Consider the following 16,580-nt stretch of genomic DNA (forward strand, 5'->3'; position numbering starts at 1 on the left):
TAAGGTCCATAGAAAAAAAATCTGCAGGACTTCTTAGAATTATCCTATGGGTAAAGATACGGGAACTTCATCTTAGCAAGTTTATTCAATTAATTTATGATAGAAGGCCATACATTTTTAGATGGCATTTGTGACGCTCTCCAACAATAAAACATATGAAAGCTAAAAGACTCATAAAGGAGTAAGCATTTTGGATGTAGGGGTTGGATTTTTAGTAGTGACTAAGTGCATACATATATGGGCATTCGCTGTCAAGATCATGCTAACATAGCAATCAGAAGGTTTTTGGGCTGAACCTGTAATCATATTGATAGCATCTCAAGTCACCTATATGTAGACTGTAGTAGTATATGTTTGTTACAATTCACCTGCGTTATGTCTCTGTTGTTATAAGAATGAAAATCTTGGACTTTTATTGTGTGTGAGATTGACACTGTTATCATGTACACGGACTGCTGGCTATAAACAGACTCCATATATGCATAAATGCCTGTGTTTACAGCACCATTATGTGTACCTGTGCATCTGAGCACCAGAGTCCACTGGGCTGGTGATAGATTGTAATTAGTGCATGTATCTTTGTTGGCTTGTCCCAAATTAAGTATGTGACATTTGACAGTTTACTGTGAACTAGAGAACAGAAAGATCAAAGGCAGACGAGGTGCATCGGTTCTCTTTGGAAACAGCATTGTCTTACAGCCCTGTTGAGCTTGTTGCTCGCAATCTCATCGATAAAGTGGCAAATGACTATCAAAGGTAAGAGCACATTATGATGCCAACCATAAAACTGAGAAGAAGCTGGTTGCTCCTTGGAACTACACTAAGCATGCTGAATTGCAGCTTTATAGATGGTGTTTAACATTGTGATTTGTGTGATGTGCTTTATGAGTAGTTATATTTGATTTCATCGATTTATATGCTATGTTTTAGGCAAAGACATGGGGTTTGGTCACAGTTGGGCCGTCCATACTCATGCCTTGGAATGCCAGCAACTTCGTTACCCAGGGAGCATCCCAACCCAAGGGATTTAGAGCATTTTGTGGCAACAGACGGAATATCTCCCTTTTTTGTGAGTACGATCAAACCTGCCTCACGTAAGGTGTCCATGGCTGGAGCAGGGCCTGTTCTGATAAAGAAATCAGATTTGCTTGTGGAGGGCTCACGAGCACACTTAAACCTGCAGTGCTTGCTATTGAAGATGGGTCTTTCACACCTGCATGGTATGTCAGATCAGTAAATTAGATTTTGCTTGCTCTGGTGCATAATATTCTACTTTACTTAACCCATATGCATGCAAAGCTGCAAAATTCTGGGATAAATCTGGTGGATTGCATGCTCATTCCATGCACTTTGAGCTTGTCAAACACAATACTGTTGCTTTTATTATTGTTAGCAACTTTTCTGTTGATTTTAAGCACAAGATCTGTCCCAAGGGAATTTGTGAAGAAACATTAAACAGAAATCTCATGAATGAAGCCTCATGAAGGTGCTAGCAGCTGCATACTAGGGGAAGGATGCAGCTACCAGGGAAAGGATGCATGGATCACATGATACACACACATCTCTCAATGTTGTATTGATTTCATATTTTACGCATGACCAAAAAAGACTTGGATGCTTCTTGATACTGTCCAATGGGGTATTTAATAGAGTGTTTCACTTTCTCTGCCTGTTTTCCGTTGATGTTTCATACTCGTATTTTTTGTACATAAGCCCTTTAGTGTGTTCATTAGTGTTCGATAGATCTGTCTCTTAGTTCTTTTCCCCTTTTAGTACAGTCTTTAAAAGATCTAATTCTGATGTCTGTGAAGAATGTGAGATTTTGGTACAGATCCAACACCTTTGCTTTGATTCTCTTATCTTACCGGCTTTTTTGAATAGATGAGGCTCACACAAGATTTCCAAGGAAGCCACTTGAAGTTTCAGATCAACTACGGAAATCTGTTAGAGTACGCTTGCTCGGTTTTTCTTTGAACTAGGAATTAAAGGGCGTTTCCACAAGTGAAATATGTCTGAATTGTGGATTTGCTATTTTTAAAACATGCTTTCCCCCCTAAATTCTTGGATATGGCTTTTTTTGTAGGTTAATACACCATTTTCACTTGTCATGCATGAAAAGGACCCTAACTTTCCATCCTCAGGTTGCCATAGTACAAATTATCTTTGTGTTATAAACTTCCTTTATTGTATATGTGTACAGTTTGGTTAACATGCTCAAGTCTAGGTTATCAAGGGTATAGTAGTTGTGTACTCACTAGTTTTACTTGAATTCATTTCCATCTTGTGCCTTGAAAGCCTCCCTATTGAAATTCGGAGGAGCAGATGCAGAGTTTTTGGAATGTGATGGTTGGTGCTGGCAAGTTTGTTGAGGATACTGTACTTTTCTGACTTATACTGTGTGGAGTGGATGTGTTAGGCAACTCCAGCAGCTGTCACTACATGCAGATGTTGCTGTCTAGGAAACTGTGCCTACGTCTTTGGATCCCTACATCCCTTTCTCCCTTTTCTTAACTAAAAGGAACCCCTCATTGGTGATTGCGTGCTTTTATAGGCCATCCGCATTAAAAGTTAAGCTTGACCACTTCAGAGAGTATATTATCCTGAGGTAGTAGCCTGAGCTGCCACCAATGGGCAAAGATTCAATAGATTTTGAACAAGCTCACACTTGAAGAGAACCCCTCTTGCTGGCTCGTTTGGAGCCATGACATCACCTGCCTGAGTCAGCTCCTCATCATTGCTGTTCGCTATCCCCTTCCGAGAGCAAGATCCTCATTAGTTAAAACTGCCCAATGGGTTACAACCTGCCCCTACTAGAGAGGGCTACATCAAGATGTGGGGAGACTACTCCCAATGAGAAAGTAAGATACGTACAGTTACGGCTAAATCAAGAGATGGGAGGAGGAAGCAACCACGCTGGTGGGCGGTGTTAGAGTTTTGGCATCTCAAGTGAACTGCCCAATGTGATCCCATTATTTAGTTTGGCTTTTAAATATTTATTTTACTTATTTGTCAAAGTCTGGGTAGGGCAATTTACTGAGGTTGCTATATAAGCAACCCTCAGCCCCCATTGTATTCACATTAGTTATTCATTGCCAAGGTTGGTTGGTTCAGGGGTTTAAATTTAACAAGAGAGGGCCTGCCTGCTTCTTCTACAAGCAGGGGGGCTGCTTATTGAGGAAGCAAGGAGTCTCTCTCCATCTTGGCAGGTGGAGTCCGCGTAGGTGGTGTCGTGATGCCAACCAGTACCACAGGGGACAAGCAGTGCAAGCGTGTGAGGGAACAAGTTCTACAGGGCTGTGCTGGTCATGGGGGAGATGGACCAGTCAACTGACCTCGGGGACGATGATATTTATGAAACCCCGCCTACATTGAAAGCGACATTTTAGGCGGAGGTTTCGAGAGAGTGCACTATCGCCAGGTTCAATGAGACCAGAGAAGCTGTCTAGAGTCAATGATGACTTAATGTATGAGAAGGTACAGGTGATGATCAAGGCGGAGCTCAGCCTTTTGAGGGGTGACATTGAAAAAGAGATGTATGCAAATGCGGAAACTTACAAAAAAGCTATGTATGCAGATATGAGGAAAGAGTGGGACAAAGAGATGCTTAATAAGCGTGACGAGATGCACACATCATTGAAGGCCGAAATGCAGACTATTGTGAGGGTAGAAGTGAATGTAGTGGAATGCATGATGCAAAAAAGACTAGAGGATGCACTTGCTGCGTTTGAATCCTGGAAATAAAAAATGGAAGAACGCATGAATGAAAAGGATGCATTGATCGAAGCACTTTAGGGAAAATCAACCCTCAATGATAAAGGATGCATTGATCGAAGCACTTTAGGGAAAATCAACCCTCAATGATAAAGGAGCTTGAAAGCATTAAGGAGCAAGTGAAAACTCTATGGGAAGAGGAAGAGCAGAAGGCACGAACAACCTTTTCATGGGCGGAGCACCTATTCAAAACACAGGAGAAGGTTGATAAAGCTGAAAATTGGACCGAGGATGCAAAGAAAGGAAAAGATAAGATACCTGAAGCCACAACGACATCCACTATCATCAATATGACAATTGAGGAGGAGCAAAAGAAAGACTAGAACCCTTCATGTGTGTGTTACAGGTCTCGTGTGTGTGTGTGTGTGTGTGTGTGGTGCGAGAAGTGAATCTCTGAGGTGTCGCGAACCCTTCTGCTGCTCCTCTGTCGCACAGTTCTGCTCTGTGCAGCCTCTACATAGTGAGCCAGTGGCTGCAGTTTGCCCTCGCTTGCACGTGGCCCATCAAAGATGACGAGAGCCTCAACAGCGGGCAGGCTTCAGCAAGGGTTTCCTGTCAGTTTGCGTGGGGGTGTGTGAGTGTGTCTGTGCGCAGATTTTCTCCTTGGCGCAGCCAGCCCTCGCTGGCTCTATACAGGTTTCGCCACTGTATGTGTTTTAGGGTGAGAGTGAGTGTGGGTGTGTGTGTGAAGTAGTCACCTTCGTGCTGGTCAGGTTTGCAGTGTGTGTGGTGTGTGGCATCACAGCCGCCTTGCGTGTGTATGTGTGTCTATGTCGAGTGTGTGTGTGTACGCTTGTGGGGGATTTGGGTGTGTAGTGAATCCTTCGGCCTCGTCTGTCGCGCGACACTGTTCTGCACAACATCTACCCTGTGTAGGCCCTTCACAGCGTGTCGGGGGTGGAAGTTTGATTTCGCCTGCACGCGGTCCTTCCGTCGTCTTGTGTGCGAGAGAGGGGTGTGTGTTTTTGTACAGCTAGCTGGTGTGTGTGTCTGCTTGTGTATATAGCAGTCATATATCAAAAACTCCCAAAAAAAAGAAGAGAGTGTGTGTGTGAGAGCTTCGCATGGATTCCACTGATCAGTGTATATATAAGCGTCGGAAAGCCATGGAAACTTCGGAGATGGATGCTTTGAGTCTTATCAAAGAATGTTTGCATGAGGATTTTGAGGATGCACATCAAGCCTGGGAAGGATCCGCTCCTGTTATGGAAGTGCGCATCTCTACACAGGAGCTCATGGATCCTGTTGCTCAATATGCACTTAACACTGTGATTCTTTTTTTCCCGGGTCGAATGCCTATTGCTCAGGATGTAGGCCAATGGGTTGATTTCCTACTCAAACGGCAAGCAGTCCGAGGGGTTTACTTTGGTGCACGAGGGTTCTACGAAGTTTTGCTGGCTGACATGGATGCTCGGGATGCTCTGCTTGAAATGTCTCCTCTTTTCTTCAATACGCAGATGACTCATGTGCTGCCCTGGGCTCTTACCAAGGACTATCAGAGTCTCATTCGTCACAAGTGTCCCGTCTGGGTTGAGGTGGTCGACTTTCCTCGCACTTGGCGTCATTTTCTTCCTTTGTTGGCTGCTCAGTTAGGCAAAGTTATTTGCCCTCCCAAGCTGGAGGCAAACACAAACCGTTTTTGTATTTTGTGGGACACGGATATTCCCACACTAGCAGGTATTTCGATCGATTCTGGGGATACAGTGGTTGGAAAGCGCCCTTTTAAGCTTAAATGGGGCAAGTTTGCGAATTCTTGCTTCCAATGTGGCAAATTTGGTCATATGCAGTCCGAATGTCCGGAACCAAATCTGCAACCACCTCCTTCAGCTGTCCCTGCTCCTCAACCTCGCTCACCTTCGAAACCTTCTACTGAGGTTCAAACTAAAGGAGTTTCAACCTCCTCCCCCTCAGCTGGGGCCATTAAAGGAAAGGGGAAACAAGTACAATTGTCTGCACTTACGGCTTCTTCAAATATTAAAGACAAGGGAAAAGAACAGGTTTGGACCTCTCAAACTTGGATAGTGCCCAAGAAACCAGTCAAATCTGCTACACCTCCTGTTCCGGCATCTTCTCGTAATTATGTGCCTCCCTTGAAGAATGTTGCTCAGAAAAAACTCCCTTGTAATGACAACACTTTCTTTGGCTGAAGCTTGGGACAAGGTAGTTCGTTCTTACAAGGAGGTTGTTAGTGGAGAAGCTTCTTCATCACAAGGTGCATTTCCTTTCAATTATCCAGGTCCAGGTATTGACCCGCCTTCTCAGGCACCTTCAACTGGGGAGGATGTGTTGATGGGCATTGGTACTTGAGTTTTATTCCCCCTTTTCTTTCCCTGTTTTCTCGTCCACTGTATATACCATATAGAATGCATAGTTCTTTGAATTGCATCTCCTATAATGTGTGTGGGTTATGCAATCACGACAAGTGGCGGCTTACCTGGCACTATGTACATACATGTAAAGCAGACATCGTGGTTCTTCAAGAGCATAATCAGCATCAATTTGCAGGACAGACTTCTTACTTTGCGGGCTACTGGATAGCTTATGCAGGATCAGCTGGCCATTCTGGAGTGCTTATGCTTGTTCGACATGAAATCTTCCCGACCTTGGTCTTTAATGACCCGGCTGGGAGATGGATGGTCATCCAATGTATTATTAATGGAGAAGTTTTCGAATTTATATGCATACACAGCTTCTGCAGATAGAGCATGGTTGTGGAGTGCTATTTCATCTCATTGTTGGCGTTCCAATGCCTTTCTCTGCGGGGATTTTAATAATGCTCCAAACCTTGCGGATAATACTACTGGCCATTCTCACATGCTTCATATGGAACGGCAATCTTGAGACCAATTTATGTCGACCTGTAATGGGCTTGACTTGTGGCCCTTTTTGCATGCGACTGATCCAGGCTTTACTTTTCAGCACAATGCTCAATCCATGTATCGCGCTCGGCTGGATCGCTGGTATCTTTTTCACATGCAACAATATGATGACTTTGTATGCGAGATGACGATTGATTATGCTATGTGTCTCTCAGATCATTTTCCCGTATGCTTGAAACTTCGTTTTGGCTCTTTTGATGTTAATGATCGCCTACCCAAGAAAAGACTTTTGCATGTCAATAATGCTTATCTCAAGCATGAGCTTTTTCGCACTATGAATTGTGAATATCATCCCGCCGTTGCTATCCCAGATGTATGTTGGCTTAGACATAGCATGGTTTCGTTTTGTTATGCGTGTTCAATCAGTTATACAGGATTATGGCAGGGATTATTTGTCACAATTAAGGGAACAGGTTAACCAGGCAAAGGATGCTTGTAGCCGATTAATGCACTTGGCTAATCATTCTTCTCTTGCTGATGCTCAAATGAGTGAGTTGTTCTCTGCTCGTGCAATCTTAAGGCACAATGATGAGAGGAAATTGGCCAAATGGCAGACTCGAGCTCGTCAACAAGCTTTTGCAGATAAAGGATGTGCTTCTAAACAATTCTTTAAGCATTTGCATCACTCCAGGCAGTCTCAAGCTATACGGAGAGTTAAATTACCGTCAGGGGAGGGCCACTCTTCGAGAGCTAGCATTAGCCCTACGCTCTCATTATGGCAAGATTTTTGAGGCCCCTTCTTCTCCCACGATAGAAGCTCGCCAAGCGCGTCATGTGTTTCTATCGCATGTTACTTCCATTCTCTCGTTGCGGTAGGCTCAAGACTTGGAAGCTGTTTTCACTGAGTCGGAATTGTATGCCAGTTTGCTTGATTTAGGTCGATGGAGAGCTCCTGGTTGGGATGGTCTCTCTGTGGAATTCTTCTTGTCTTTCTGGGATTATTTGAAGTTCCCTCTATTATTCATGATTAATACAGCTTGGGAACAACAGGAATTACCCTCCTCTTGGAAAGAAGGTTTGCTCAAGCTGATCCCTAAGCATGCATTGTGTGAAGAATTTTCACATTGGCGGCCTATTACACTTATGCCTGTGGTATATAAATTAATGGCAAAAATGCTTGCTAACCGACTCAAATGCTTTCTACATGAAGGGTTGCATCAATCTCAATACGGCTTCATTCCGAGAAGTTAAATTACTGATAACCTCGCAAATGTCATTGTTGGTATGGAATATGCAAAATATACTGGACAGGATGTATTACTCATGCAGGTTGACATTGAAAAGGCATTCGATACTGTTCTTTGGGATTACATTGCGGATACCATACGACATTTGGGCTTTGGGCCTAGGCTATCCCGTGTTGTGCTTTTCTTGTATGCAAGCAGTACTTCTGCAGGCTTGCTGGATGGTTCTCTCACAGAATCTTGGCCTTTGGGACGGTCGGTATGGCAGGGCTGCCCTCTGAGTGCTTTGCTTTATGCGATCGCTACTCATCCCTTGTTTATGTACTTGGATTCCTTGACCTCCACTGGTAGGCTGCATGGCCTTACTTTACCTTCTGATCGACAGTTTGCTGGTCAGGCTTATGCGGATGACTCTTTGTTCATGCCTCGTAATAACTATGATGATGTACAACAGATTATGCATACTCTTCACTTGTTTGGATTGGCAGCAGGTCTCAAAGTTAACTTTTGCAAATCCAAGCTATTGCCTTTGAAAGAGTGTGACTGGCATAGGATATTGTGGCCTGGGGAGATTGTTCCTCCCCATGTTCTGGTTCGCCATTTGGGTTATCCGCTAGGTTGGAATGTATCGGTTATGAAGAAAACGGATTGGGTGCTCCAACGTCTACATTCCAAGTTGAATTATTGGAAATTGTCCACGTGGCCACTTCATGTGCGTCTCAGGATTGTCCAATGCATCCTTGTGGCTTATGTGCATTTTTACTTGCCTTTGTTGTCCTGGCCTCGGTTGCGCTTGCAGTCTCTCATGTCCAATATTTTAGAACATTTTTGGCGGACCTCGTCTACCAAGAGGGGCATTCAACTTTTATCTATGGACAAGCTGTGTTCTCCCAAGCGGCTTGGAGGGTTGAATATTTTGGACTTGAGACGTCATCTTCTGGCTCGAAAAGCTATGTTGTTGCCAGTTTTGGTGGAGCAGCAGCAACCGTGGGCTCTCATGGTCACACATTTATGTGCGCACATTGTCACCCCTTCTTTTGGTCATTGGCAACTGACTTATTGGGATGTTGTTTTTGGGAAGCTTGAAGGACACATTCCTGGATGTCCCTTTACTTCTTCTCTAATTGTTGATTGGAAGGTGGTCACTTCACATTTGGCTTGGGATGGTCGACAATCCTCTAGGGGTAACTCTCTTCGCTTGGAGAGTCTGCATTGGAGCAGGGTTTTTGCTTCAACTTTGGTTCAACGGTCCCCTCGCCAAGCGAAGAGGAATCTGTCAGGTGCATCAGGTGGTTGATGATTCGGGTTATGTTCTTTCTTTTGTTGATGCCGTCTCTCGCTTTCGGTTGGGTCTTCACTATTCTCCTCTCTGGCGGGAGATTCAAAACATGCTTGCTGCTCATTCGCCCATTCCTCCGTTGGATGAAGACTCTAGCTTCTCTGATTGGAATCTGGCTACTACCAGATTGGACTGCATCTCAGCTGCCAGTGTCTATGCCATTCTTCAGTTTGATGTATGGATTATGCATCGGGGTAATCAGCTGTGGTCGCTTTCCGAGTCATCCTTGTGGTGGCAACACGCATTGTCTCGCATTTGGCAGAGTCATTTGCCTTTGAAGGAACGTGTTTTCTTGTGGCGGTGCTTGGTGGGAGCTCTACCTGTTGGCAGTGTGTTGCATGCTCGGCATATTGCTCCTTCCCGCTGCCCCAGATGCCTTGAAGCTGAGGAGACCATGCCACACTTGCTGTGGTGTTGTCGTCACTCCAGAGCCTTCATTCGGCAAGTGTCAGCTGCTCTTCGACTACGTTTTCCTTCCGGCTCTTTTCATAGACGATTTTGGCTTTTTGGGGTGCTTCGGTCACCACAATCTCAGTTTGCGGTCTTCTTCACCTGGGTCAAATTTTGGACTATGTGGGCCATCTGGCATCATAGGAACTCCTTAATGTTCCAGGGCACTTTTGTTGAGCTTTTTCCCTATTTCAAATTATCTCTTGGTCAAGCGTTGCATTTTGCCTATGAAGCTGGAGACATCACTCTTGATGCCTACAGGATTTACTTTGACTGTTTCTAGCCTTCGGAGCCTTATAGTGCTCCGTCTTTTGTATCCCTTTCTTTTCGTGGGTTTTCCTCGCTTTGAGGTTTCCCACTTGTAAATTAATCAAAGCAGATTTACAAAAAAAAAAAGTGTTACAGGTCTCAAAGACACTGGAAAAGTAGAAGAAGTGCAAGAGTTCTTGAAGCGCATGGGTATTTCTTCTGAACCCACACATACAGGTGTTTGGAGAGTTGGCAAGAAGGGAAGTATGAGAAAGGAAGGCTCAAGGAAAGAGCACTCATTATACGTTTCCCTACGGTAGAAGCTAGAAAGGAATTCCTGAAGAAGAGACCAACACTCAAGCAAACTAGGATATTTTTGGGTGATGACCTCACTCTAACACAGGTTGCACACATGCAAGAGCTGATGCCGGAGATCAAGGCGGCGAGGGAGAAAGAGAAAATTGCTTTCTACAGGGGAGGGAGAGTAGTGGTGTTGGAAAAGCGCACCGCATGACGGTGTGAGACCTATGAGACTAGCCTTAAAATGACAGCATGGAATTGTAATGGATCAATGAAGTTAAACGTAGGCGCATTTGAGGATAGCTTTAATGGAAGAGACATTATTTTTTATTCCAAAATGCATCAGACTCCTGGCGGCACATTACCTAGAGTGACGGGATACCATTGGGAGACTACCTATAGGCAGGATGTGAGATCAACTCATAGAGGACGGGGGTTAGGAGGTGTGGCAGTCCTATTCAGGGAGGAGTTTCAACCCCTCATTCATATTGTTCGGAGAGATGAGTAGGCTAGATATATGTGGGTCAGAGTGAGAGCGGAGATAGGGAGGCCATGCTACATTGCAATATGCTATTTTGCCCCCAGCACATCTCATTATGCATCGCCTAGGGGATAATCACCCTACATGAGATTGGATGAGGACATATGGGAGTTCTCTAGGGATGGAAATGTCATTCTTTTGGGAGACTTTAATGCTAGGACGTCCCAGTCTCATACAGCTTTCTATGATACCTCAGAGGAAATGTTAATAGAATTGGATGTCAGTGTGTAGCGGGGATACCGTATCGTGCTCGCTACAGTGGGTGCTCCTCAGTGCAATGTACGTGAGATCTCACTCCAATAGAATGAGAACACAAAAGAAAATGACTAACAGAGCAACAACACCACAACTCAATAGTGGAACTTGAACATCATGAACATCGACTAACTCAAAGAAACCAGTACAGACTCTGGCATGGCAGCACACTCAGATCCAGCCCAAAACTCACGGGTACAATGGGGGTGTCGAGGCTCAACTGTGCAGGGATGGTGCGGTGTGCATGTGCATGAACTCAAGATGCTAGACTCCAGACGAATGACCATACAAAGTAGACGATGATCCCCATAACTCCAAACAGCTACGGATATATACAATCATAAAGAGCCACCAATGGCTCCCAAATATCCAATCTAGCTAAGTCTATCCATAAACTGTGGTCGTGGTGATCTGGCCCCGCGTCAGCTAGGACTACCACCCGTATGTCTTCCACATGTCACTGCCCAGTTGAAAGTCCATCCAGTGTGAACTCTAGCCTAACTACAACTAGCTGCCTGTCCAGTGCTTGTGACATTGTAGCCCTGCTACAGGTTTCCCGCTACAAGACCACTCACCGTCTCGGTGAGAGGAACAATGAAACTGCAAGAGAACCCAAAAGTCACTACATATGTACAAAAGAAAGCTGAGGAGAGCAATGTGGTCCTGTCACCCAAGAGAAAGAGTCGTCGCCACACTACTGCACCGGAAGTATCCGCCTCTGGGGGGAGGAGCCATCAAATCGATGGTGGGAGGCTTCTGCTTCTAAACTCTGCTGCTCTGGACAAACTCGCTCCCTGTGGACTGGAGCAGCCACCTCTGCGTAGCGGATGGAGGTACCTGGCCTGAAGTGTACTCAGGCCATCTACTACACAGCCATGATGGTGTGCACCAACAAGGCCGTCGCAAGGAACTCTCTATGTCGATTGCAGATGTGGTAAGGAAGTCGACTGCTGAAACCCCTGAGGATAGTAGGGAAAATAGTGAGGTTGACCATATCCGACAGGAGTCTGTGTAGAGGGTCTCATGAAATGTGTAGAAATACCTGGCTTTGCATACCCAACAGGAGGCTGTACCTGTGTCTCCGACTCTTGCCTTCCATACCCCCTAGCCACTGGAGGCTGAATCCTCATGTCTCCGTGTAGTAGCATCTCATGAAATCCTTGCACCTGAGCTCGGAGGTCGTCAATGATTTGAGATTTCACTTTTAATGCATGTCGCAAGGCAAAAATAGTAGCGTCTCTATCCGCAATCGCGCTCACACAGAGATCCCTCCATAGCTGCGTATGTGGCGGAGTGGCACTGGTGAGTAGCAGCCAATCGCTATGCTTCAAGCTCAATGGTAGCAATGGCATGCCTAGACTCCTGCAGTACCTCAGATAGCCAAAAGAGTGAGGTAGAGTCCGTTACTGTTGAAGATCTTGCAGCAGTGTCTGGAGGGACAGGGTTCCCTGGTGAACTGGGAGGATGGCTAGTAGGTCTAGCTGAGACAGGTGGAGTGGGTGTAACTGAGATGGGTATATGGGAGGAGACAACTATAGCGGGGCTAGGTAAGGTAGTCACTGTCGAAGGAGTGAAAATGGGAGAGGGAGGGCGAGATGGAGCAGCCATAGTAGCTGGGGCATGCATAGGGTGATCTGAAACATCTTAGCATATCACTGGCCCATCAAAACAAGGAGCGGAAGTAGACCAAGGCCGGCGGACAGGGTGCTTCAACCGAAGCTGCTGACTCTATGACACTGGTGAGGACAGTAGGGACTCTACAGTGTCCTTCACCACCTTAGCCCTTTTCTTCTTTTTCTTCTCAAGTAGACCCGGGGTATGGACAATAGATTTTCCTTTTGCTTTGGAGTGCATACGCTGCATATCGGCATCCACATCCACAGGGATCACATGTATGTTAATAACCCAAGCCAGCATAGGAGCTGCAAAGCACTGAAAGCTTGACTGCACAGATTGCACTTGAGCTCTAAATATTTTGGCCCAGGACTGGAAGGAGGTATAGAGAATCCGATGAAATCCACATGGTATAGCCTGGATCAAGCAATAGACGCCATCACAGTGCGAGAATATTATAGGCACATCACATCTTCCCTTACCTTCTTTGGCATCTCTGAGCAGAAAGTAATACTTGAAAATGGCCAGAAGCTTTTTATTCCTTGTATAGTCGGCGTGATCAGCACTTAGTAGCTCTTGACATGCCTAAATTGTCACACCTTTCGAAAGTTGTGAGTAGGTTGGTTTCAAGGAGGGAAAGCTTGTCATCCCTAAGGCATTACCAATGCGTGGAGTAGTAAGTGTATGACCTCGTACCTTGGGGAAAAACTTCAGAACCTCGTGGACCATATCCACCAGAACAACAATAGGTAGATCTGTAGCCGCCAATGCAGTAAGACCCAGTGTGTGAATCTGGTCTCTGGATAGAACTTCCTGAAGGGTAAATGAGGCTGCAGAAGGTGAAATTTCAAGGTGAATATGGCTTGCCTTTTTGATGTTGCAGGCCTGCTGATGTGATGGCTTAGCACCTGAGTGCTAGCTTTCTTTTTTCCTTTAGGACGTTCGTCCTAGGTGCTAGAAGCATCTGATTCAGAGCGAGAGTCTGAATCTGAATCTGATTCCTCTGTAGATGCTCGATAATTTTCATCACTGTGATCACTTGAAGAATCTGTTAGGCCATGGTTATTGTGCTCTGCATCTCCCTCCGCAGAGCTTTCAATTCTAACAGACAGGACCCGCTTCTGATGCAAGGTCTTTCGTCGTAATCTACCTCCAGTCATAGTGTCACAGTGAAGTGCAGTACAGCGAAGGGCTTTGTCTGCTCACTGTCCTCAAAAGCTTAGATTCAGCAAATCTGAATAGATTTCCACAATAGCATACATAAATAAATTTCCACAATAGATTTCCAAATCTTAATAGATTTCCGCAATAAATTACAGATGCTTTGATGTGCCCTGTCAGATCTGTATCGTTGTGACTTGATATTGCCAAGTGGAAGTTCTAGAATCAGGTGGGAGAGCGGATCTGCACTAACTGCACTCTGACCTGCGTGAATCAGATTCTGATGCTAAAATCATTGCAGAGGCTGGATCGGTGTCGACGTGCTGTGGGTTTGGGGTATCGGAGAGGGTAGGACGATCAAGCAGAGAGTAGGCAGAGAGTTGAGCTGTAGGGTTAGGTCTGATAGAGCGAGGCTTTTATGGGCAGGGACGAAGGGTGGGTAGAGGCGAGAGTACTGCCTGTATAGGTTATTATAGAGGAGAGGCTGAAGGGCAGGTAGATAGGGCGAGGGGCAGTGGGTAGGGACTAGAGAAGAGGGTAGAGGCGAGGCCGAAGGCAGCACGAAAAGAGGAGGGTAGGGGCTAGGGGGAGTGTATAGAGGCGAGGGGGTAGGGTAGGGACGAGAGGGTTAGGGTAGGGTAGGGGCGAGGGAGAGTGGATAGGGGCGAGAGGGTGGAGGGTAGGGGCGAGGGAGAGTGTATAGGGGCGAGAGGGTGGAGGGTAGGGGCGAGGGGAGAGTGTATAGGGGCAAGGGGAGAGGAGGAGGGTAAGGTGAGGGGGTTAGACAGGGGCGAGAGGGGAGTGTAGGGATGCTTTGGCAGCTCTGCAATCAAAATTAGGTAAGCGCAAGATCAAGGTACAACAGCAAAGCAATGGGAGAGGAAGAAAGCCATCTGTATGTAGCTCTACTGGAGACTCTGATAAGATGGAAAGGCTGCATCACAAAGCATCGACATCACTTTCATTGCCTGCAGTTTGGTGTGAACACATTACACATTACGTTTGGTGTGAGAACTCCTCGCCCAAGGCTGCTACTGAGGGTGTAAAAGATGAATACAATACTGGTTGTGAATACTTGACTGGTGGTGAGGATAGAACTTACTAGGAGAGAGAGATGGTTTTGTAAAACGTTGTCAAAGTAGAGAGACACTGCTGGGCTAACAAACAGACAACTTCTTAATTCCACATGTGAAAATAAGAGTACAACAGTGGCTAGGGATATTCTGAAAAAAGGGAACACCAGGAAGGGAAGTTTAAAATGAGAAAGCTCCAGAAGAAGTACCCAAGTGGACATATCGAGATCTCAGGGCAACTGAGTAAAAGATATGGATTCAATTAACCAAATAGGAGAATGTTTAATGAGAGAACACACTTCGTTCATTATACAGCAGGAATCAATTGAAGAACTTGGGGGACAGAAGATAGACATAGTCCTTGGGAAGAACATTGTTTAACAATGGGTCAAAGATCAAGGTGAGGCAAGGACTATGATGAAGACAGATGAGAGAAGTGACCTGAATAGGTGGCAGATTGGTCGGAAGCACAAGGCGCTGGCTAACGTCAGACTGAATGAGGGAGAAGGCACGTTGCAGGTTACTAGTAGAGAGAATAGCGACTTATGGCTTATGTCGAGGGGTAGTAGCATTTGATCGTGGAGCCATTTACCAGCGGCAAGGGAACACCTTCCAGAGACACTAACTGTCTGTGGCAAAATCTCTTGTACCATGGATGGCTCTTGCCAGACTGGGACCAACTTCTTGGCTTTTTTCTGATATCGAGCTTGATAAAGGAGCACTAGGGATCCTTGCATTATTTTTGGCTTTCGGAGATGGTGTTCATGCCATGCCTTGCGACGAAGCTGCTCTGCTTGCAGAGCATGAGAAGTCAATCTGTGGCTTTCTTCCAATAGGGAGAGACGAGAGACAGAGGCAGATTCCATATCCCAATTGGCACACACACTGCCTACTTGAGGAGATCCTGAGTTGAATTTGAACAGAGCTATGGCTTCCAAGCCGAAAGCGAGTTGAAATGGCGTGTGATTCGTTGTTGCCTTGAAAGAAGTGCGGTATGCCAAGAGGGTGCCGTGGATAGCTTGAACCCAAGACTCCGGATGGAGATGACATGCTTTCCGCAGGAGGGCGATCAGAACCTTGTTTGTGCTCTCGGCCTGCCCATCGGATCTAGGGTAATAAGCACAAGATTTGCGATGAAAAATCTTGTAGTTGGCCAACAAAGTTGAAATCATCTCATTGACAAAGTGACGGCCCCGATCACCCACTGGTGATCTCCAAGGGACATCCAAACCTGCATAATATATTTTTATACAAAATCTTGGCTACAGTATTGCCAATGCAATCAGTTGTGGCCAATACCTCTGCCCACTTGGTTGCATAATCTGTAGCCACCAGCAGATACGTCCAATTACCTGGTTGAGCCGGGAGAGAAATTGGACCCACAAAGTTCAAGCCCCATCTCTCAAATGGTAACCATGCCATGGAGACCTGTAGAGGATGGTTGGACTGCTTACTTGGCTTCGGTTTACAACGCTGACAAACATCTCAAACTTTGGCATGTGCTATTGCATCCCGAAAAACATAGGGCCACCATAGACGACTGTAGAATTTTCTGGGCGGTGATGTGACCAGGGTAATGGCCACCAGTGGAACCATTGTGGGTATGCTCCAGAATATGCTCAACTTCATGAGGGGAGACACACCGTCTCAAAACATTTTCTGGTCCCGACTTGTAGAGCTGGCCTCCAATCAGAGTGAATGGCCTAGACTTCAACAAAATGTCTTCTCTTCTGCAATGGAGATGCATTCTCTGGGTACAGGCCA

The 16,580-nt window shown here is 45.7% G+C and overlaps 1 protein-coding gene across 2 annotated transcripts in view; it reads left to right on the plus strand.

Annotated features, from left to right (window-relative positions):
* LOC147417850 (uncharacterized) overlaps window positions 1-16,580 on the plus strand; it is a 285,145-nt gene that overhangs the window by 27,685 nt on the left and 240,880 nt on the right. For both annotated transcript variants that reach the window (XM_086506721.1, XM_086506722.1), the window contains exons 3-6: window positions 635-756; window positions 931-1,220; window positions 1,882-1,949; window positions 2,084-2,141. In XM_086506721.1, the coding sequence (XP_086362847.1) occupies window positions 635-756; window positions 931-1,220; window positions 1,882-1,949; window positions 2,084-2,141 (538 nt within the window). The remainder of the gene's footprint in view (window positions 1-634; window positions 757-930; window positions 1,221-1,881; window positions 1,950-2,083; window positions 2,142-16,580) is intronic.

This window comes from Adiantum capillus-veneris, chromosome 30 (genome assembly GCF_014529385.1).
Source record: "Adiantum capillus-veneris isolate H3 chromosome 30, ASM1452938v2, whole genome shotgun sequence".
Taxonomy (NCBI): Eukaryota; Viridiplantae; Streptophyta; class Polypodiopsida; order Polypodiales; family Pteridaceae; genus Adiantum; species Adiantum capillus-veneris.